Source organism: Hypanus sabinus, chromosome 24 (assembly GCF_030144855.1).
Source record: "Hypanus sabinus isolate sHypSab1 chromosome 24, sHypSab1.hap1, whole genome shotgun sequence".
Classification (NCBI taxonomy): Eukaryota; Metazoa; Chordata; class Chondrichthyes; order Myliobatiformes; family Dasyatidae; genus Hypanus; species Hypanus sabinus.
Genome location: NC_082729.1, coordinates 36,789,450 through 36,811,764, shown reverse-complemented (window position 1 = coordinate 36,811,764; position 22,315 = coordinate 36,789,450). Strand labels below are relative to the sequence as shown.

The 22,315-nt window shown below is 53.8% G+C and overlaps 1 protein-coding gene across 3 annotated transcripts in view; it reads left to right on the top strand.

The window, feature by feature from the left end:
- Window positions 1-20,343, top strand: part of nprl3 (NPR3-like, GATOR1 complex subunit) — a 37,912-nt gene extending 17,569 nt beyond the window's left edge. For 2 of the 3 annotated variants that reach the window (XM_059949634.1, XM_059949633.1), the window contains 6 exons: window positions 4,263-4,419; window positions 8,432-8,538; window positions 12,989-13,118; window positions 13,982-14,174; window positions 14,596-14,788; window positions 18,957-20,343. In XM_059949634.1, the coding sequence (XP_059805617.1) occupies window positions 4,263-4,419; window positions 8,432-8,538; window positions 12,989-13,118; window positions 13,982-14,174; window positions 14,596-14,788; window positions 18,957-19,122 (946 nt within the window). In that variant the 3' untranslated portion in view covers window positions 19,123-20,343. The remainder of the gene's footprint in view (window positions 1-4,262; window positions 4,420-8,431; window positions 8,539-12,988; window positions 13,119-13,981; window positions 14,175-14,595; window positions 14,789-18,956) is intronic. The other variant, XM_059949635.1, reaches the window with a different exon arrangement.
- Window positions 20,344-22,315: the final 1,972 nt, after the last annotated feature.

The following is a 22,315-nucleotide window of genomic DNA, read 5'->3' as shown; positions in this document are numbered from 1 at the left end:
GTAAATTTTCTCTGTACTCTCTCAATCTTCCTGTAGGTAGGTGAGCAGAACTGCACACAGTACTCCAAGTTAGGCCATCAATCCATCACTTTGACCTATGAAGGCCATTGTGCCAAAATCTTTCTTTACAACCCTAGCTACCTGTGAAAACACTTCCAACTAATTATGGCCCTGTATACCCAGATCCCTTTGCTCTACCAAACCCCTGACCTACCCCGGTTGGTCATTCTGAAGGATAATATCTCACACTTGTCTGCATTAAATTCCATCTGCCACTTCTCAGCCTGTTTGCTGTCACACGTATACAGCAAAGCGAAACATTGCTCCTGTGGGACCGTTGCAGAATACCTTACACGTATCACACACTGAACTTGTGATGATACTAACAGGTGAAATCCTGTCGACGTAAAGTTGATAAGCTGTGTGGCATACAGTGTGTTACTGGCGCTGTCATCAGTAATACCTGGGTGTTCAGAAGTCTGTCAGCCTGGGGGAAGAAGCTGTTCCCCAGCCGAAAGTTGTTGTTTTTATACCACGATACCCTGTTCCTGACAGTAGGAGGTCAGAAAGATTGTGGCACAGGTAGCCATGAGACAATGTTGAGCGCTGTTGGAGGGTGGAGGGAGAGAGACATATCACTGGAGGGGAGTGTTCATAATAGCCCCTACTTCCATCTCTCTGACATGTCACAGATAGATGGGTGGTGGAGAAGTCAAAGAAAGATTAGCTGTATTGGTCACATGTATATCGAAACAGAGAGTGAAATGCGCCGTTTTCAGCAAAGAGTCGTGTGGATAGTTGTGTATTGCACTAGCGTACATGAAGTGACCCTTAATATTCCCTCTGTCTGGTGTGAATTAGCTTGTCTGTATTCAACAGAGAGCGCCTCCCAGAGGCTGGAGTCTAGCATTGTTTGGCTTGTCTGTATTCAACAGAGCGCCCCCCAGAGGCTGGAGTCTAGCATTGTTTGGCTTGTCTGTATTCAACAGAGAGCGCCCCCCAGAGGCTGGAGTCTAGCATTGTTTGGCTTGTCTGTATTCAGCAGAGAGCGCCCCCCAGAGGCTGGAGTTTAGCATTGTTTGGCTTGTCTGTATTCAGCAGAGAGCGCCCCCCAGAGGCTGGAGTTTAGCATTGTTTGGCTTGTCTGTATTCAGAGAGCGCACCCTAGAGGCTGGAGTCTAGCATTGATTGGCTTGTCTGTATTCAACAGAGAGCGCCCCCCAGAGGCTGGAGTCTAGCATTGTTTGGCTTGTCTGTATTCAACAGAGAGCGCCCCCCCCAGAGGCTGGAGTCTAGCATTGTTTGGCTTGTCTGTATTCAACAGAGAGCGCCCCCCCAGAGGCTGGAGTCTAGCATTGTTTGGCTTGTCTGTATTCAACAGAGAGCGCCCCCCAGAGGCTGGAGTCTAGCATTGTTTGGGTTGTCTGTATTCAACAGAGCGCCCCCCAGAGGCTGGAGTCTAGCATTGTTTGGCTTGTCTGTATTCAACAGAGAGCGCCCCCCAGAGGTTGGAGTCTAGCATTGTTTGGCTTGTCTGTATTCAACAGAGAGCGCCCCCCAGAGGCTGGAGTCTAGCATTGTTTGGCTTGTCTGTATTCAACAGAGCGCCCCCCAGAGGCTGGAGTCTAGCATTGATTGGCTTGTCTGTATTCAACAGAGAGCGCCCCCCAGAGGCTGGAGTCTAGCATTGTTTGGCTTGTCTGTATTCAACAGAGAGCGCCCCCCCAGAGGCTGGAGTCTAGCATTGTTTGGCTTGTCTGTATTCAACAGAGAGCGCCCCCCCAGAGGCTGGAGTCTAGCATTGTTTGGCTTGTCTGTATTCAACAGAGAGCGCCCCCCCAGAGGCTGGAGTCTAGCATTGTTTGGCTTGTCTGTATTCAACAGAGAGCGCCCCCCAGTGGCTGGAGTCTAGCATTGTTTGGCTTGTCTGTATTTAACAGAGAGCGCCCCCCAGAGGCTGGAGTCTAGCATTATTTGTCTTGTCTGTATTCAACAGAGAGCGCCCCCCAGAGGCTGGAGTCTAGCATTGTTTGGCTTGTCTGTATTCAACAGAGCGCCCCCCAGAGGCTGGAGTCTAGCATTGTTTGGCTTGTCTGTATTCAACAGAGCGCCCCCCAGAGGCTGGAGTCTAGCATTGTTTGGCTTGTCTGTATTCAACAGAGCGCCCCCCAGAGGCTGGAGTCTAGCATTGTTTGGCTTGTCTGTATTCAACAGAGAGCGCCCCCCAGTGGCTGGAGTCTAGCATTGTTTGGCTTGTCTGTATTTAACAGAGAGCGCCCCCCAGAGGCTGGAGTCTAGCATTATTTGTCTTGTCTGTATTCAACAGAGAGCGCCCCCCAGAGGCTGGAGTCTAGCATTGTTTGGCTTGTCTGTATTCAACAGAGCGCCCCCCAGAGGCTGGAGTCTAGCATTGTTTGGCTTGTCTGTATTCAACAGAGCGCCCCCCAGAGGCTGGAGTCTAGCATTGTTTGGCTTGTCTGTATTCAACAGAGCGCCCCCCAGAGGCTGGAGTCTAGCATTGTTTGGCTTGTCTGTATTCAACAGAGAGAGCACCCCACCTCCACCCCCCCCCCCCCACCAAGGCTAGAGTTTAGCATCTTGATATGTACCTCCTGTACCTAATAAACTGGCCACTGAGTGTACATTCATGGTCTTCTACAGCTGTAGCTCCTCCACTTCAAGGTTCGACGTGTTGTGCGTTCAGAGATGCTCCTCTACCCACCACTGTTGTAACGTGTGGTTATTTGAGTCACTGTCACCTTCCTGTCGGCTTGACCCAGTCTGGTCATTCTCCTCTGACCTCCGTCATTAACTCACAGACCTGCTGCTCACTGGATGGTTTTTGTTTCTCACACAATTCTCTGTAAACTCTACATACTGTTGTGCATGAAAATCCCAGATTAGATGCTTGGTCTGGACAACAACTGAATGTGTTGACCATGTCTGCATGCTTTTCTGCATCGAGTTGCTGCCACGTGAGTGGCTGATTTGGTATTTGCGTTAATGAGCACGGATACAAGTGTAAAGTCCTGAGTACAGGTTCCTATCTTCACCCAGCAATCAATTTCTTTTGTTTAAAATGGCTGTATATATTGGCACTGGGTCTGGAGCCTGGAGGCTGTCCTGGGTGTGGAAGACTTTGTGGGAGGAACGGGGCTTGGTTTCATTGTTGTTTGTTGTGTTCTGTGTTGTTCTGCCGAACGTCGTGGCGACACTCGCGGGCTGAGGTTATGTTGTTAACGCCAACAATGTACTTCACTGTATGTTTCATCGTACGTGAGATAAATAAATGAATCTGAATCCAGTTAGGTTATATTCTTGCATCTAACATTAACAGTACATCTCAAATATCTGGAGGCCAAGGCATTGGGCAAACTTAAAACAGATCTGATTGACATCATTATGTGGCATGTCAGATGACATCATAATTATATGGTGTGTCATATGACATCATCATTGTGTTGTGTCACATGACATCATCATTATGTGCCGTGTCATATGACATCATCATTATGTGCCGTGTCATATGACATCATCATTATGTGCCGTGTCATATGACATCATCATTATGTGCCGTGTCATATGACGTGGGCAATCTTGGTCTTTCCATGACCGTGACTGTTCTTGGCAAACTTTTCTACAGAAGTGGCTTGCCATCGCCTTCTTCTGGACAGTGTCTTTACAAGACGGGTGACCCCCAGCCATTATCAATACCCTTCAGAGATTGTCTGCCTGGCGTCAGTGGTCGCCTAACCAGGACTTAGAAAACATACAGCACAATACAGGCCCTTCGGCCCACAAAGATGTGATCTGCACCGGCTGCTCATACGATCATCCACCTCCTGCTCCCATGGTTCACATGACCCTGATTGGGGGCTGAGCAGGTGCTACACTTTGTCCAAGGGCGACCTACAGGCTAGTGGAGGGAGGAAGCGCCTCCATCCCAACGCTAATATAGAGTGTATATATACTGCATATGTGGCTAGATGTAAATTGACATATGTAACTAACAGGCACACAAAATGCTGTGTGTCTGATGCAGCAGGTCAGGTAGGGGAATAAACAGTCGATGTTTTGGCCCAGAACCCTCCATTGGGGCCTCTGGTCCTCGGGTTTTTGGGTCCGTGGGTAGGAGAGGTTAGAGGGATGCATACAACTGGAACGGACTGAGAAAAGGGGGTCTCGGTCGGCAGAGAGCAGTTGGGGGTAAGGGGCTCGCCTTGCCCTGCCATGTGACTCTCCTCCCTTGCCCGCACCCACAGGCCGTACCACGCCCTGCTGCTTCTGGATGAGGAGAAGGCCCTGCTGGGTCAGCTGCCCGTGGACTGCTCGCCCGCCCTGGTGAGGGTCATCAAGACCACGTCGGCAATGAAGAACCTACAGCAGCTTGCCCAGGACGCTGACCTGGCCTTACTGCAGGTAACCCCGGCCTCGGGGACCGGGCCCGAGGCAAATGACAGAGCCCGCACTGCGTGAAACTCTGCCCTGCGGAAAAAATCAACTACAGGCGCACTGGCCTTCATAATATCCAAGCGTTATGTCGAAGTTGTATAAGGCGTGTTCTGGGTTTCTGTCTGCAATCCTGGTCACCTACCTACCGGAAAGGAATACCAATACGATTGAAAGAACACAGGGAAAATTTACGAGGATGTTTCCAGGTCTTGAGGACTTGGTTATAGGGAGAGCTTGAATAGGTTACGACATTTTTCCCTGGAGTGTAGAAGATTGAGAGGACAATTATGAGGTGTATAGATGGGGTAGATGCAAGCAGGCTTTTTCCACTGAGGTTGGGTGGCAACAACTAGAGGTCATGGGTTAAGGGTGAAAGGTGCAAAGTTTAAGGGGAAACTGAGGGGTATTTCTTCACTCAGAGGGTGGAACGAGCTGCCAGTGGAAGTGGTGAACGTGAGTTCAATTTTGATATTTTTGGTTGGTGGTGGTGTGAATAGTGTAGAGGATTGTCGAAGATTGCAGAGAGACATTGATAGGATGCAGAAGTGGGCTGAGAAGTGGCAGAGTACAGAGTAAATGGCAGGACACTTGGGAGTGTGGAAGAGCAGAGAGATCTGGGGGTACATGTCCACAGATCCCTGAAAGTTGCCTGACAGGTAGATAGGGTAGTTAAGAAAGCTTATGGGGTGTTAGCTTTCATAAGTCGAGGGATAGAGTTTAAGAGTCGCGAGGTAATGATGCAGCTCTATAAAACTCTGGTTAGGCCACATTTGGAGTACTGTGTCCAGTTCTGGTCGCCTCACTATAGGAAGGATGTGGAAGCATTGGAAAGGGTACAGAGGAGATTTAACAGGATGCTGCCTGGTTTAGAGAGTATGGATTATGATCAGAGATTATGGGAGCTAGGGCTTTACTCTCCAGAGAGGAGGAGGATGAGAGGGGACATGATAGAGGTGTACAAGATATTAAGAGGAATGGATAGATGGAGAGCCAGCGCCTCTTCCCCAGGGCACCACTGCTCAGTACAAGAGGACATGGCTTTAAGGTAAAGGGAGGGAAGTTCAAGGGGGATATTAGAGGAAGGTTTTTTACTCAGAGAGTGGTTGGTGCGTGGAATGCACTGCCTGAGTCAGTGGTGGAGGCAGATACACTAGTGAAATTTAAGAGACTACTATACGGGTATATGGAGGAATTTAAGGTGGGGGGTTATATGGGAGGCAGGGTTTGAGGGTCGGCACAACATTGTGGGCCGAAGGGCTATTCTATTCTATGTTCTATGATATTTAAGAGAAGTTTGGATGAGGACGTGGATGGGGGGGTGTGGAGGGCTAGGTCCAAATCTGCTGTCATGTTGTACGGTGTGTTATCCTTGTTTAGTCAGGGGATTGATTTCAAGATCCACGAGGTAACGTTTCAGCTCTGTAAAACTCTGGTCACACCACGCTGGGAGTATTGTGCTCATTTCCGGTCGCCTCATTGTGGGAAGGATGGGGAAGCTTTAGAGAGGGTGCAGAGGAGATTCACCAGGATGCTGCCTGGATTGGAGAGCAAGCTGGGCCTTTTCTCTTTGGAGCAGAGGGGGATGAGAGGTGACTTGATAGGGATGTACAAGATGATAAGAGGCACAAGTAGAGAGAGACAGCTAGACACTACAGCATATTACAAGCCCTTGTGATGTCAATCTTTTAACCCACTCTGAGATCAATTTAACTCTTCCCTCCTACATAGCCTTCCATTTTTCTATCATCCATGTGTCTATTTAAGCAAGACACACACAAAGTGCTGGAGGAACTCAGCAGGCCAGGCAGCATCTATGGAAAAGAGTATAGTCGACGTTTGGGCCTGAGATGTCGACTGTACTCTTATCCAGTGTTCCTCCAGCATTTTGTGTGTGTTGCTCGGATTTCCTGCATCTGCAGATCTTCTCTTGTCTATCTAAGTGTCTTGTAAGTGTCTCTAGTGTGTCTGCCTGTCCCTCCACCCCTGGCAGGGCGTTCCATGGACCCACCACTCTGTGTGTAAGGAAACTTAGCTCTGGCTTTTCCCCTAAACATTCCTCCTCTCAGTGGATTTCCTCTGGTCTTGGCTGCTGCCATCCCGGATAAAAGGCACCGGCTGTCTGCTCTGTCTATGCCTCCCATAATCTTATACACCTCTATCAAGTCACCTCTCATCCTTCCCACTCGATCTGTGCCTCATCATCGTATAAACCTCGATCAGGTCCCCTCTCATCCTCCTCCTCTCTTGACTCACTTAACCTTTGTAAGTAAGACGTGCTCTCTAATCCAGGCAGCGTCCTGATGAATCTCCTCTGCACCCTCTCTAACCCAGGCAGCATCCTGGTGAATCTCCTCTGCATCCTCTCTAACCCAGGCAGCATCCTGGTGAATTTCCTCTGCAACCTCTCTAACCCGGGCAGCATCTGCACCCTCTCTAATCCAGGCAGCATCCCGGTCAATCTCCTCTGCACCCTCTCTAATCCAGGCAGCATCCTGGTGAATCTCCTCTGCACTCTCTCTAATCCAGGCAGCATCCTGGTGAATCTCCTCTGCACCCTCTCTAACCCAGGCAGCATCCTGGTGAATCTCCTCTGCAACCTCTCTAATCCAGGCAGCATCCTGGTGAATCTCCTCTGCACCCTCTCTAACCCGGGCAGCATCCTGGTGAATCTCCTCTGCACCCTCTCTAATCCCGTCAGCATCCTGGTGAATCTCCTCTGCACCCTCTCTCATCCAGGCAGCATCCTGGTGAATCTCCTCTGCACCCTCTCTAACCCGGGCAGCATCCTGGTGAATCTCCTCTGCACCCTCTCTAATCCAGGCAGCATCCTGGTCAATCTCCTCTGCACCCTCTCTAATCCAGGCAGCATCCTGGTCAATCTCCTCTGCACCCTCTCTAATCCAGGCAGCATCCTGGTGAATCTCCTCTGCACCCTCTCTAATCCAGGCAGCATCCTGGTGAATCTCCTCTGCACCCTCTCTCATCCAGGCAGCATCCTGGTGAATCTCCTCTGCACCCTCTCTAACCCGGGCAGCATCCTGGTGAATCTCCTCTGCACCCTCTCTAATCCAGGCAGCATCCTGGTCAATCTCCTCTGCACCCTCTCTAATCCAGGCAGCATCCTGGTCAATCTCCTCTGCACCCTCTCTAATCCAGGCAGCATCCTGGTGAATCTCCTCTGCACCCTCTCTAATCCAGGCAGCATCCTGGTGAATCTCCTCTGCACCCTCTCTCATCCAGGCAGCATCCTGGTGAATCTCCTCTGCACCCTCTCTAACCCGGGCAGCATCCTGGTGAATCTCCTCTGCACCCTCTCTAATCCAGGCAGCATCCTGGTCAATCTCCTCTGCACCCTCTCTAATCCAGGCAGCATCCTGGTCAATCTCCTCTGCACCCTCTCTAATCCAGGCAGCATCCTGGTCAATCTCCTCTGCACCCTCTCTAATCCAGGCAGCATCCTGGTGAATCTCCTCTGCACCCTCTCTAATCCCGTCAGCATCCTGGTGAATCTCCTCTGCACCCTCTCTAATCCCGTCAGCATCCTGGTGAATCTCCTCTGCACCCTCTCTAATCCTGTCAGCATCCTGGTGAATCTCCTCTGCACTCTCTCTAATCCAGGCAGCATCCTGGTGAATCTCCTCTGCACCCTCTCTAATCCAGGCAGCATTTTTGTGATTCTCCTCTGCACCCTCTCTAATCCAGGCAGCATCCTGGTGAATCTCCTCTGCACCCTCTCTAAAGCTTCCACATCCTACAGTGAGGTGACTAGAACTGAACATGATACTCCAAGTCTGGTCTGACCAGGTTTTATTCAGCTGTAACATTACCTTGTGGCCCTTGAACTCTATGCCCTGACTGACGCACTGTAAGGCATGGGGGCAGAATTAGACCATTGATGGCTGATTAGTGCCTTGTCTGAGGTGGTCAAGGGAGGGCGGGTCTCCCCTCAGCCCAGATTCAGCCATCCTCTCCTCCGCAGGTTTTCCAGCTGGCTGCCCACTTGGTGTACTGGGGCAAGGCGATAATCATCTACCCGCTGTGCGAGAACAACTTCTACATGCTGTCCCCCGACGCTGACATCTGTGTGTGAGTAGCGGCCGACCGCAGGCCTTGCCTCACCGGTTAACTGGGCTCTCGACACCCTCCCCTTCAGATGTTCAGAAATCTGGCATATCCCTGTCGACCCTCGCCAGCTTTTATCGACTCACGTATCTCCTCCGGCCGTGACCGCGGTTGTAGATGCATCTCATCGCATCACCAGGACCGCCCCCCCCCCCCCCCATAGACTCTGTCTAACCATCCCGCTGTCTCGCTAAATTGTCATCATTATTTGCCGTGTCATATGTTATCATCACTATGTGCCGTGCAGTATGAAATGGGTGACCATGATTATATTTGGCAGATTTTTCTGCAGAAGTGCTTTGCCGTTGCCTTCTTCTGGGCAGTGTCTTCACAAGACGGGTGACCCCAGCCATTATCAATACTCTTCGGAGATTGTCTGCCTGGTGTCAGTGGTCACATAACCAGGACTTGTGATCTGCACTGGCTGCTCGTACGACCATCCACCACCTGGTCCCACGGCTTCATGTGACCCTGATCTGGGGGGGGGGGGGGTGCTACACCTTGCCCGAGGGCAACCTGCAGGCTAGCGGAGGGAAAGAGCACCTTACACCTCCTTTGGTAGGGACGTAAACCACCCCGCTATTCAGTACATGTGGACGGTAACAAACTAGCACCAATTCCTGCAGTTGTCGCCAAAAGCTTTTGAAACTTTAGTTCAGAGTGGTCAACTTTAATGCAGGTGAGAATACGGCGAATGTCAGGGCACCAGCAGATCCACTTCCCTTGAAGGTGGTGTAACAGATATCTGGGGTCATGAAGAGAGACATTGGTCTTCATAAATCAGGGTACTGAGCAGAGGAGTGGGGGCTTTAGGTGTTTTTTTTCACTAAGTGCAATCGTGAACGAGCCAGATCAGAAATGCTGATCATCTAGTTCCCAAGGAGAACCCTGATAGGTCAATCAGATGGTTCACTGCTGCTCAGCGACAGAACACAAAAAAAATCATATGTACAATTAAGAAACATTAAAGAATAGTAGGAATACTGGAGTCACGATGATCAAGTCTGCTGGGGAGAGACATTTATACACATCCTGTCCTCCATAATTCAGAGAGATTGAAGGGTAAGGTTGCAGGGTGACAAAACGTGACAGGAGCACCTGGAACTGAAAACTAATCCCTACCGGGAGAAAACAACACCTGATCTTTCCGCTCTGTTCTCCAGCGGTTTAAGGACTAAATCCAGTCGGAACATAACTCACAGGTGCTCTTGAAAGTCGGGTATTAACCCTACCTGCCGACAGCCAAGCATTGCCATCCTGGTCCCCTTCATAACTTGCTGGTGAGGCCTAATTCGGCATATTGTGTGCAGTTCTGTCACCTGCCGATTGGAAAGTTATCGGAGTGCCGAGAAACTTTCCAAAGGTGTTGCCGGGCCCCGGGGATCTGAGTTAACCGGAGAGGTTGGGTAGGTTTGGACTTTATTCCCTGGAGCGTAGGAGTGGAGATTTGAGGGGCATAGACGGGGTAAGTGCAAGCAGGCTTTTTCCACTGAGGTTAGAGGTGAAAGGTGAAATATTTAAGGGGAGCAATTCTTCACTTGGAGAGAGGGCAGAGTGTGGAATGAGCTGCCAGCGGAGGTGGTGAATGTGGGTTTGATTTCAGCATGCAAGAGGAGTTTGCAGAGGTATATGAAGGGCTGTGCAGATCAATGGGACTAGGCAGAATAACTTCTTTGACGCTGTGCTGTAATCTGTGATCAATACCATGACTCGGGGCTGAGAGTGGAGGGGTGAGGTGTAAAGAAGACAGGGAAAGGGGTATGAACTCTCCTCGGGCTCCCGGCCGGGTAACAGGTATCGATTACAACCGACGTTTCGATGACAAACTCCGAAGGGGTTTCAGCCCCGACGCTCGTCAATGAAACGTCAGTTAAAACCGATACCTGTACCCGGCTGGGAGCCCGAAAAGAGTTTATTGTCAGATACGCCGGGAAAGTGCCCGATCCTTTTTCAAGGAGAAGGGCTATTAGAATTGATTTATTGTTGCAACGTGTACTGAGACACAGTGACTGAAAAGTTTGTCAAGAACAGATCAGATCGTTACAGAGTATTGAGGTAAAGTAATAATGCAGAATGAATTGTAACAGCTGCAGGGAGAGTGCAGTGCAGATAAATTATAAAGTGCAGGGTCAGAATGAGGAAGATTGTGAGTTCAGCTTACTGGACAAGAGAGTCTGCAGCATCGGGGTAGAAGCTGTCCTTGAGCCTGGTGGGATGTGCTTTCAGGCTTTTGCGTCTTCTGCCCGACGGGAGAGAGAAGGTCCGGGGAGGGTGGGGGTCTTTGATTATACAGTCTGCGAGAAGCATAGATGGGCTCCGTGACGCGCTGAGCCGTGCCAGCGTCTGTCCGTGGTTCCTTCCGGTCTCTGACGGAGTGGTTTCCGTACTGAGCCGTGACTCATCCAGAAGAGACGATTTGTGTGGCGCATCGACTAGAAACAGGGACATGCAGAATTTTTTCAGCCCCCTGAGGAAGTAGAGGCGTCCTCCTCTATGTCTGCCTGGAGACCGCTAAGCAAGGACCAGCTGGCGTTAGAACGGCCCTGGGAATGGAGGGGTGACCTAGGAGAGGCTCTTGCTGAGTCTGGCTTCTCATTGAAATACCAAGATGGGGAGAGGATATTTCCTGTAGTGGGGGAGATAAGACCAGAATAGAAGGGCATTCCTTTGGAACAGAGAGGAGGAGGAGCCAGAGGGTGGTGAATCTGTGGAATTCATCGCCGCAGACAGCTGTGGAGGCCGAGTCATCGGGTATATTTAAAGCGGAGGGTGATAGGTTCTTGGTTAGCCAGGGAGAAGGCAGGAGAGTGGGGTTGAGAGGGATAATAAATCAGCCATGTTGGAGCGGACACACTGGGTTCGATGGCCGAGTTCTGCTCTTGCGTCTTATGGTCTAATGACGGATTGTTGGATTCAGAGAGTCGGACGTCACAGGCAGGGTCTTAAAAACCAGGGCTGCCTTTTGGACTTTGGGAATTTCGGAAAGGGTTGACGAAGCTGGAGAAAGGGACAGATTAGCTTTATGTCACAGGTACATCGAAGCAGTGAACTGCATTGTTCGTGTCAAATCGGGGGGGGGGCAGCTCACACTAAACTTCAAATTAAATTTATTATCAAAGCACATTAATGTCACCATGAACAACCCTGAGATTCATTGTCTTGTGGGCAAACTCAATAAGTCAATATCGGAATGGTTGGCGCCTGCCTGTCTTGAAGGACAATGGGTCATGAAGGTACAGAGATCCTGAGATGCCCAGTTGTCAAGATGTCCCTCTCAGCCTCACCAGTGCAGTCCGAAGGAAAGCTCATGAGGCACCAGTGTGGCTGCAGGAGCTGCCAGGAGGATGTTCAATAATGCGCAGCTGCCTTAGGGGCTTCGCTCCGGAATTGCCATCTAGGTTTAACCCCGTAGCCTTCGTCTCTCCCGAGGCAGTGGGGCTACTTACCCGTAGCTGGGGATCTGGTCCACGAGCGCCAGGGCCCACCCGGACGCTGGCGGGCCTGCGTGCTGCGTGTGCGGGGGCCAGACCCCCTCCCCGTCCTCTGCAGTTCAGCCGGAGTCCGAAAGGAGTCCCGTTTGCGTGTGTCGCCGGGGGGGGGGGGGGGGCTGCGCATGAGGCTTGTTGGAGAGGCTGTGTACTGGCAGGGGGAGACTTGCACGTTCAGCTCTCCTTTCCGCAAGACCATAGTGTTAATGTTCAGGGGTGGAGAACGACGAGCACGACCCACTACACTAACGCACTAGTCGTGTCACAACCACCATTTTGACACCATAGAATAAACCCTAATTCGCTGAAAATCTGAACCATCTTTGGTGTTCGAAGGATGACAGACTGTGCGAATACAAACAGAAATAAATAGATAGATAAACAGGCAAGCAAGCAATATGGAGAACGTGAGGTGAAGAGTCCTTGAAAGCGAGTCCGTGGGTTGTGATGGGGCGAGTGAGGTTGCCCCCTTTGGTTCAGGAGCCTGACGGTTGAGGGGTGGTGACTTCCTGAACTGCCACCCTTCTGGTGCAAACATAGCATGCCCACAACTTGCCACCCCTGACCTTTACGTCTTTGCGATGTGGGGTTTAAACGGAAGCTCACAGCAGAGACCCCTGTGGTCACAGGGAGCCCATACAAAATCTGTACTGACAGCAGCGGGGAATTAAACCCTGATCGGTGATCGCTGGCCCTGTCGTAGCGGTAGCCTATCGCCTGGAAGAGATTCTGCAGTGGCGGAGGTACGAGGAGAGACTGGGCAGGTTGGGATTGTGTTCCGTGGGGTGGTGGGGGAGACCTTTGGGATGGGGATTGTAAGTTCAAAAGAGTCAACGGCTTTTGTTGACTCTAAACCGGGAGGGTATCGGCGGTCAGGGGCGTGTTAATGCTGACTGTGATGGATGACCCCCCCCCCCCCACTGCAGGTACTCTCCCCTGGCCGAGCGATTTTCCCGGAGATTCCCTGGAAACAACCTCCTCAGTGTGCTGTCCAAGTTCTCCCTGCCCACCTCGTTGTCACAGTTCAAGAACCCGCTGGCACCTCCCATGCAGGAGGTAAGAAGCTGGTGGGGGTGGGCGCGTGAAAGCCCGTTCACACACCCCCACCACCCCCAGTAACTCAAATCCACTCCTCACTCAACACAGGCCCGGCTCCCTGCGATGTCTGTACTAAGCACAAACACCCAATGAATCTCTGCCCACAAGCGATCCCACCGCGCACCACCCCACACAGTCCTGGGAACTACCGTGCTGAGACAGGCCCAACTAGTCCACACCAACCTTGTCTTCTACCTCGTCCCATCAGTCTGTATCCAGATCGAAGCCCTCAACTTCCCCTCCCCTTTGTGAACCTGCTGAGACTTCCTTCTCTGCAAGGGTGCCATCAAAGCCACATCTTCATCGTTTGCCCCAACCCCGTCACCTCTAGTTCAGGTATCCAGAACTGCCCACAGTGTCCAAACTAGGCCTCACCAACAAATTATATGACTTCAGCACTCCACTTTCAAAGGATTACTCGCAGATCCCTCTGCTCTACCTCTCTCCTTACACACCATCCCTTTTGACTCTACGTAAGTGACCATGTAGAGGGCCGATTCTGCTGACCTTTGGCTGTTAAGGTACAGTTAAAGGAAAAAAGTCTGTGAACTGGTTTTCTGCATTAATTTCTCATAAAACGTCACACCACACGCAGGTACAAAGGCACACGTTCCCCACACTTGAGCCCAGTCTCCCTCCCCACTCACTCACATACACTCAGACCCTCCCTCACACACTCAGCCTCATCTCTCTCCCTCACTCTCTCGTTTCCTTTGTCTCCGTTTGACTCTCCCCTTCCAACTCCTCCGTTCTCCCTCCCACTCCCTGTTTCAGGCCCTGCCTCCCCGTCCCTCGCTGACGTCTCTTGCTCTGTGTTCCAGGCCCAGTTGGTCCAGATGGTGATCTGGATGCTACAACACCGGCTGCTGACCCAGCTCCACACCTACGTCTGCCTGCTGGCGCCTCCGAGCGAGCCCGAGGCGCTGTGCCGGGCCGAGGAGGACAGGATGCTGCCCGCCCGAGTGGGCGGCCGGAGCCTCAGCACCCCCAACGCCCTCAGCTTCGGCTCGCCAAGTAGGTTGCCGCCAGCCCGTGGCCTGCGCGCGCCCGGGCCGGTCTGTGTTCACGTAACCGGGTTTCCCCCCCCACCACCTTGACACAGGGTCGTAGGTCATAGAAAAGGGCCCTTCAGCCCATTGAATGCATGCTGCCCCTCGGCCACCCCTTCACACAAAACACCCATGAGGCTGGGATGTAGAGAATGGTGTTCACGTGGGCAGACACACACGTGCTCACAGGGCTACACGCCCAAGCACGCTCCAATTCGTGTATTTGAATGAACGTGCACAGTGGGGATCGAACCCATAACTCGGGCACCGCGCTTTCCCCACAGCCGGCCCGCTGGTACCGGCTTTGTACCCTGCCGGGGGGTGAGGGGGTTTGTTTTGTCGACAGCGCCCACCCGACTGACCCCCTGCGCTCTCTGCTCCCGCAGCCAGCAGCGATGACATGACTCTGACCAGCCCCAGCATGGACAACTCCAGTGCCGAGATCCCCCCCGGGGGCGACTCGCCCCTCGGCAAGCGCATGACAGAGAACCTGCTGGCCAGCCTGACTGAGCACGAGCGGGAGGCCATCCAGAACATTCCGGCCGCCCAGAACCCAGACGACCTGCGCATGCTGGCCAAGTAGGTGATGGCTTGGAGACTGGCAGGTGGGGGTTGGCTGCACCTTCTCGGCCTATCGATTCCGTGCGGACCACCAACAACCCTTTCAATGTGCTCAATTCCGGTCGCCTCACTACAGGAAAGGATGTGGAAACCATAGAAAGGGTGCAGAGGAGATTTACAAGGATATTGCCTGGATTGGGGAGCATGCCTTATGAGAATAGGTTGAGTGAACTCGGCCTTTTCTCCTTGTAGCGATGGAGGATGAGAGATGACCTGATAGAGGTGGACAAGATGATGAGAGGCATTGATCGTGTGGATAGTCAGAGGCTTTTTCCCAGGGCTGAAGTGGCTAGCACAATGGGGCATACTGTTAAGGTGCTGGGGAGTAGGTACAGAGGAGATGTCGGGGTTAAGTTTTTCACTCAGAGTGACGAGTGTGTGGAATGGGCTGCTGGCGATGGAGGTGGAGGGGGATACGATAGGGTCTTTTAAGAGGCTCCTGCATGGGTACATGGAGTTTAGAAATATAGAGGGAAATGGACAAGCCTAGGTAGTTCTAGGGTAAGGACATGTTAGTGGGCTGAAGGGCCTGTATTGTGCTGTAGGTTTTCAATACGTTACAATTCCCAGGTAGTGTGATGTAAACAGAAGTGTTTAATGGCTCTGGGGGTGTACTCACTAGAGTTCAGAGTAAAGAGGGGGTATCTCACTGAAACCTGCCTAAATAAACATAGTGGACGTGGAGAGGATGTTCCCTATCGTGGGGAGTCGAGGACCGGAGGGCAATAGAGGGACATCCATTTAGAACAGAGTTTAGGAATTTCTTTAGCCAGAGGGTGGTGAATTCATTGCCACAGACAAGTATGGAGGCCAAATCATCGGGTATATTGGAAGTGGAGGTTGATGGGTTCTTGATTAGCAAGGTGTTGAATATTACAGGGGGTTGGGTGGGGATTGACCGTAGGGTGGATTAAAAGGTTGTCACAGCATCGTGGGTGAAAGTGCCTGTGCTGCATGGGGGCAAGTTTTTTTTTTTTGCAGAGAGTGTTGGGTATCTGGAGTGGCCTGCTGGGGTAGTGATGGAGGCAGATACGGTAGTGTTTAAGAGGCTCACGGATGAGTGTGCAGGGACCAGAGGGATACGGACCGGGGGCAGTATTTTGTAATGACAGTATCCCAAAAGGTTGTTCCTTGTTCCTTTCTGATTCAGCGGCACAGGCTTCCTGTAACAAAGGAAGCCCTGGACATGTGCTAAAGTTTATAAGAAATTATTGCAGTTATACAGAAAAAAAGAAAATTCACCAAGTAATCAAAGGGACAAAATAATTCTTATAGACAAGACCTAGGCCATTCAGCCCCTTGAGTCTGCTCCACTACTGTCCCACTCAGACGCATTCTCCTGCCTTCCCCCATAACCTTTCACACCCTGACTAATCAAGAGCCTATCAACCTCCACTTTAAATATACCCAGTGACTCGGCCTCCACGGCCGTCTGTGGCAAAGAATTCCACAGACTCACCATCCTCTGGCTAAAGAAATTCCTCCTCATCTCTATTCCATAGGGGCGTCTTTCTATGCCGAGGCGGTGTCCTCTGGCCCCAGGCTTTCCCCACTGTTGGAAACAGCCTCTCTTCATCCACTTCCAATACTCGATAGGTTTCAATGAGACTCCCACCCCTGCCCATTCTTCTAAACTCCAGCGAGGACAGGCACAGGGAAATCAAGTGCTTTAACCCTTTCGTTCCTGGCCTTGTGCGGCTCCTGTCAAAGGCCTTTCTGAAGGTCCACCAACTCTCTTCTCCCCTTTGAGGAAACCGCGGCCTATTTCATCCTGCGCCTCCAGCTTTCCTGAAACCTCATTCCTAGTAGCAGACTCCTGCATCTTCCCAGCCACTGCATTCAGGCTAACTGGCCTCTAATTTCCTTTCTTCTGGCCGTCTCCCTTAAAGAGTGGAGTGACAGTTTGAAATTTTCCCAGAGCCCATAATCTCCACATAGGGGTGCAGTCCACCAGAGTATTCAGATTCCCGGCACCTTCTCCTCAGTAACAGCCACTACACTCCCTCATGTCCCTGACACCCTCAATTTCCTGCCGCTGCCCGCAAGGAGTTTGTACCGTGTGGGTTTCCTCCCGCAGTCTGGAGATGAACGGGTTAGGACTTGTTTTGGGCATGCTGGGATAGCACTGAGTTGAGGGAGCTGGACCAGCCATTCCGGCGCCCTCTCCCCGTGTCTGTCCCTCTCACCATGTCTGTCCCTCTCCCCGGCTAGACCAGCCATTCCAGCGCCCTCTCCCCGTGTCTGTCCCGTCCCTCTCCCCGGCAGGACCAGCCATTCCGGCGCCCCCTCCCCGTGTCTGTCCCTCTCCCTGGCTGGTCCAGCTGTTCCGGCGCCCTCTCACCGTGTCTGTCCCTCTCCCCGGCAGGACCAGCCATTCCGGCGCCCTCTCCCCGTGTCTGTCCCTCTCACCATGTCTGTCCCTCTCCCCGGCAGGACCAGCCATTCCGGCGCCCTCTCCCCGTGTCTGTCCCGTCCCTCTCCCCGGCAGGACCAGCCATTCCGGCGCCCTCTCCGCGTGTCTGTCCCTCTCCCCGTGTCTGTCCCGTCCCTCTCCCCGGCAGGACCAGCCATTCCGGCGCCCTCTCCCCGTATCTGTCCCGTCCCTCTCCCCGGCAGGACCAGCCATTCCGGCGCCCTCTCCGCGTGTCTGTCCCTCTCCCCGTGTCTGTCCCTCTCCGCGTGTCTGTCCCGTCCCTCTCCCCGGCAGGACCAGCCATTCCGGCGCCCTCTCCGCGTGTCTGTCCCTCTCCCCGGCTAGACCAGCCATTCCGGCGCCCTCTCCCCGTGTCTGTCCCTCTCACCATGTCTGTCCCTCTCCCCGGCTAGACCAGCCATTCCAGCGCCCTCTCCCCGTGTCTGTCCCGTCCCTCTCCCCGGCAGGACCAGCCATTCCGGCGCCCTCTCCCCGTGTCTGTCCCGTCCCTCTCCCCGGCAGGACCAGCCATTCCGGCGCCCTCTCCCCGTGTCTGTCCCGTCCCTCTCCCCGGCAGGACCAGCCATTCCGGCGCCCTCTCCCCGTGTCTGTCCCGTCCCTCTCCCCGGCAGGACCAGCCATTCCGGCGCCCTCTCCCCGTGTCTGTCCCGTCCCTCTCCCCGGCAGGACCAGCCATTCCGGCGCCCTCTCCGCGTGTCTGTCCCTCTCCGCGTGTCTGTCCCTCTCCGCGTGTCTGTCCCTCTCCGCGTGTCTGTCCCTCTCCGCGTGTCTGTCCCTCTCCGCGTGTCTGTCCCTCTCCGCGTGTCTGTCCCTCTCCCCGTGTCTGTCCCTCTCCCCGTGTCTGTCCCGTCCCTCTCCCCGGCAGGACCAGCCATTCCGGCGCCCTCTCCGCGTGTCTGTCCCTCTCCCCGGCTAGACCAGCCATTCCGGCGCCCTCTCCCCGTGTCTGTCCCTCTCACCATGTCTGTCCCTCTCCCCGGCTAGACCAGCCATTCCAGCGCCCTCTCCCCGTGTCTGTCCCGTCCCTCTCCCCGGCAGGACCAGCCATTCCGGCGCCCTCTCCCCGTGTCTGTCCCGTCCCTCTCCCCGGCAGGACCAGCCATTCCGGCGCCCTCTCCCCGTGTCTGTCCCGTCCCTCTCCCCGGCAGGACCAGCCATTCCGGCGCCCTCTCCGCGTGTCTGTCCCTCTCCCCGGCTAGACCAGCCATTCCAGCGCCCTCTCCCCGTGTCTGTCCCGTCCCTCTCCCCGGCAGGACCAGCCATTCCGGCGCCCCCTCCCCGTGTCTGTCCCGTCCCTCTCCTCGGCAGGACCAGCCATTCCGGCACCCTCTCCCCGTGTCTGTCCCTCTCCCCGGCTGGTCCAGCCATTTCGGCACCCTCTCCCCGTGTCTGTCCCTCTCCCCGGCTGGTCCAGCCGTTCCGGCACCCTCTCCCCGTGTCTGTCCCTCTCCCCGGCTGGTCCAGCCGTTCCGGCACCCTCTCACCATGTCTGTCCCTCTCCCCGGCTGGTCCAGCCGTTCCGGCGCCCTCTCACCATGTCTGTCCCTCTCCCCGGCAGGACCAGCCATTCCGGCGCCCTCTCCCCGTGTCTATCCTCTCCCCGTGTCTGTCCCTCTCCCCGGCTGGTCCAGCCGTTCCGGCGCCCTCTCCCCGTGTCTATCCTCTCACCATGTCTGTCCCTCTCCCCGGCAGGCTCCTGCACTATTTCCGTGGCAATCACCACCTGGAGGAGATCATGTACAACGAGAACATGAGGCGCTCGGTCCTGCTGACCCTCATCGACAAGTTCCGTAGCGTGCTTGTGGTTCGGCATCACGAAGACCCCGTCATCTCCGTCTTCCAGACCCCCTCTGTGTAACGGAGGGCGCGTAGGCTGGCTCCTCCACTTTCAAACAATCCGTGGCAGTCGGGCACTGAGATAGAGGGATTTGGTCTGTGTCAGGAGTGGTGTGTGCATGAGAAGCGGGGTCAAAGGGCAGAGCATACATATTATTGATAGTGTGTGATGGGACGGTGTGGAGGGAGCTTCACTCTGTGTCTGACCCCGGGAGTGCGTGATGGGACGGTGTGGAGGGAGTTTCACTCTGTGTCTGTCCCCGGGAGTGTGTGATGGGATGGTGTGGATGGAGTTTCACTCTGCGTCTGACCCTGGGAGTGTGTAATGGGACGGTGTGGAGGGAGTTTCACTCTGTGTCTGTCCCCGGGAGTGTGTGATGGGACAGTGTGGAGGGAGTTTCACTCTGCGTCTGACCCTGGGAGTGTGTAATGGGACGGTGTGGAGGGAGCTTCACTCTGTGTCTGACCCCGGGAGTGTGTGATGGGACGGTGTGGAGGGAGCTTCACTGTGTGTCTGACCCCGGGAGTGTGTGATGGGACGGTGTGGAGGCTGTTTCACTCTCTATCTGACCCTGGGAGTGTGTGACTGGGTGTTATGGAGAGTGTTTCTCTCAGTCCAATCTCCAGTGGAATTTCTACTGAAGTCTGCATCTCCTGTGATTGAATTGATCGACATTTCAGGTGATGTAAGCACTGTGTTGTTGAGAACTGTGAATAAATTAAGGCCGCACGGGAGGCCAGTTCCTACAGGGCTGCGAGAGCTCGTGTGAAATGGGTACGGTTACTGGATTTAAATTCTTTCTCGGATTTCCCCACTTCCGGGGTGAAGGCGTCACTCGCTCACTGGACTGGGAATGTCAGGGAGTGAGCCGAGGACATGGGTGAGGATAGCTGGTGTTCAGCGGAGGCCAAAGGGGGAGGGGAGAAGATAACCTGGCGTTCGGGTGAATGGGGGGGTGGAGATAAGAGGGAATTGAAAGAGACGGGATGGTGGGGGAAGAGGGGAGAAGCAGGAAGAGTGTAGGTGGGAAGGAGAGGAGAATGGAGCGAGGGAGAAGGGATTGGAGGGAGGAAAGGGGAAGTGGGAGAGGTGGAGAATATGTTGGACGCTGCATCTCTGGAAGAGAAATTGACTGCATCGCAGGAGCACGTTTTTTATTAAGCCGTCAGTTTTTCACACAGTCCCAAAATGTGAAAATATATGTACAGTGTGGAAAAGAACAAAAATATATTTATATTTATATGTGTATTTGTTTTTCTCTTGACACACAGGTATACAATATAATATTTACACCGATCCACCGATTGCTAACTCCATCCTCAACATCCTTGGGGGGCAGAGGGAGAGCTGGGGCAGTTGACAGCAAAGTGGTTGAGGGAAAGGGAGAGGTGGAGGGAGGGGGAGAGGACATGGAGGAGTGGGGGAAGAAGATTGGACCGGGGGACGGTGAAGTTGGGGATAGAGAGAGGGAGGGGGGAGAGAGGAATGGATCGGGGAGGTTGAATATTGGTGAAGGGAGGGTGAGTGGGGAAGAGGGGTGAACCAAGGGGAGGGTGGTCAGGCAAAAGGGGGAGGGAGTGGGGGCGTGGAGAAGGCTTGGACGGGGAAGGGTGGAGATGGCAGAGGGAGGGAAGAAGATTGGGGTGGAAAGAGGATTAGACCTTGGGGAGGGTGAAGATGGGTGGAGGCAGTGAGGGGGGAGAGGAATGGACCAGGGGAGGGTGAAGCCAGGTGGAAGGAGGGAGGGAGGAAGTGAGGAGGAAAGAGGATTGGACTACGGGGAGGGTGAAGATGGGCGGAGAGAGTGAGGGGGAATTGGGAGGGAGGACGTGAAGGGGGGAGAAAGAGGATTGGACTGGGGGAAGGTGGATAGAGGGAGGGAGGAAGTGAGGGGTGGAAAGAGGATTAGACCAGGGGGGGAGGGTGGAGGGAGTGAGGAAGTAATAATCTGCACAATAATCCACACTGGTCTTCCCTGCCCCTGGGGCAGAGACGTCCACAGTTTCAGCAGTCTCACCCGTCCTCCACTTTGTTACTGCGTCCCCTCCAGATCCGGTGTACAATGTCGCACGTCCCTCCCTCTCCCCCCCATCCCAGAGTTGTCAGCCTTGTTGGGAACTCCCCCATCATCCCAGCAGCAAGCCTGGTCAGTCTCCTGTGGAGGACCTCCCAAACTGTCGGACCTAGCCCACTACGAGAGATTTCTCACTGGTCCGAGTGACAGGGAGAGCGGTGGGGGCAAGAGGAGGCTAGCACAGGGGTATCAAACGGCCCTCCCCGAATTTGTGCTTCAAATCCTGGCAACTATACCACGAGAGGTCAGTCGAGGAAACCATTTTATTAGCAAAAGATAATTTTGTGGGAGCCGCAGTCGGAACTGCTCCTGGGGTCCCGGCCCTGGCTGGAGCAACGTCAATGAGATCGACCTATCAGTAGGCCCATCGACAAGGAAAGGGCAGTTTCCTGCCTCTCAGGGGACGGGGGAACAAGAGGGGAGAGAGTAAGACAGGGTTGGAGGGTAAAGCAAAGTCCCCCAGGACAGAATGCCCCTGTCTCTACCCTTACATCTGACCTGGTTAGATGGCCGGAGTCGAGAACCTGCCCCCCACCCCCCACTTCGAGATGGCCGCGGGGAGTGCTCAGGGTGGCGGCCGTGACTGTCCGCTGTTCTCCCCGGAGGAGGAAGCGCCTTGTTCGGTGCTGGGGCGGGTGTCTGGTACACGGACTCGCTCCTCCCTCAGGACGGCGCATCGCACGGTTCATCTCACCGAACCCCCAGCCAGCTTTCGGGGGTTTGCCAGTCACTGGGGACCTCGCTTTGTCGGTGACGAGCTGTCCAGTGGGACGTTGACGTGGAGAGGATGTTTCTTTCCGTGGGGGAGTCTCTGTCGAGAGGGCACAGTCTCAGAATAGAAGGACGTCCCCTTAGAACAGAGATGAGCAGGAATTTCTTCGGCCAGAGTTTGGTGAAAATCATTGCCGCAGATGGCTGTGGAGGCCGAGTCACTGGGTAGATTTAAAATGGAGGTTGGTGGGTCCTTCATTAGTGAGGATGTCAAAGGTAATGTGGGAAGGGCAGGAGAAGGGGGTTGAGTCAATCAGCCGTGATGGAATGGCGGAACAGACTCGATGGGCCGAATGGCCTAATTCTGCTCCTGTGCCCTCTGGCAGGCTGAGTGGTTTTCCGGTCTTTGCGTTGCTCTGCGCCCCTGGG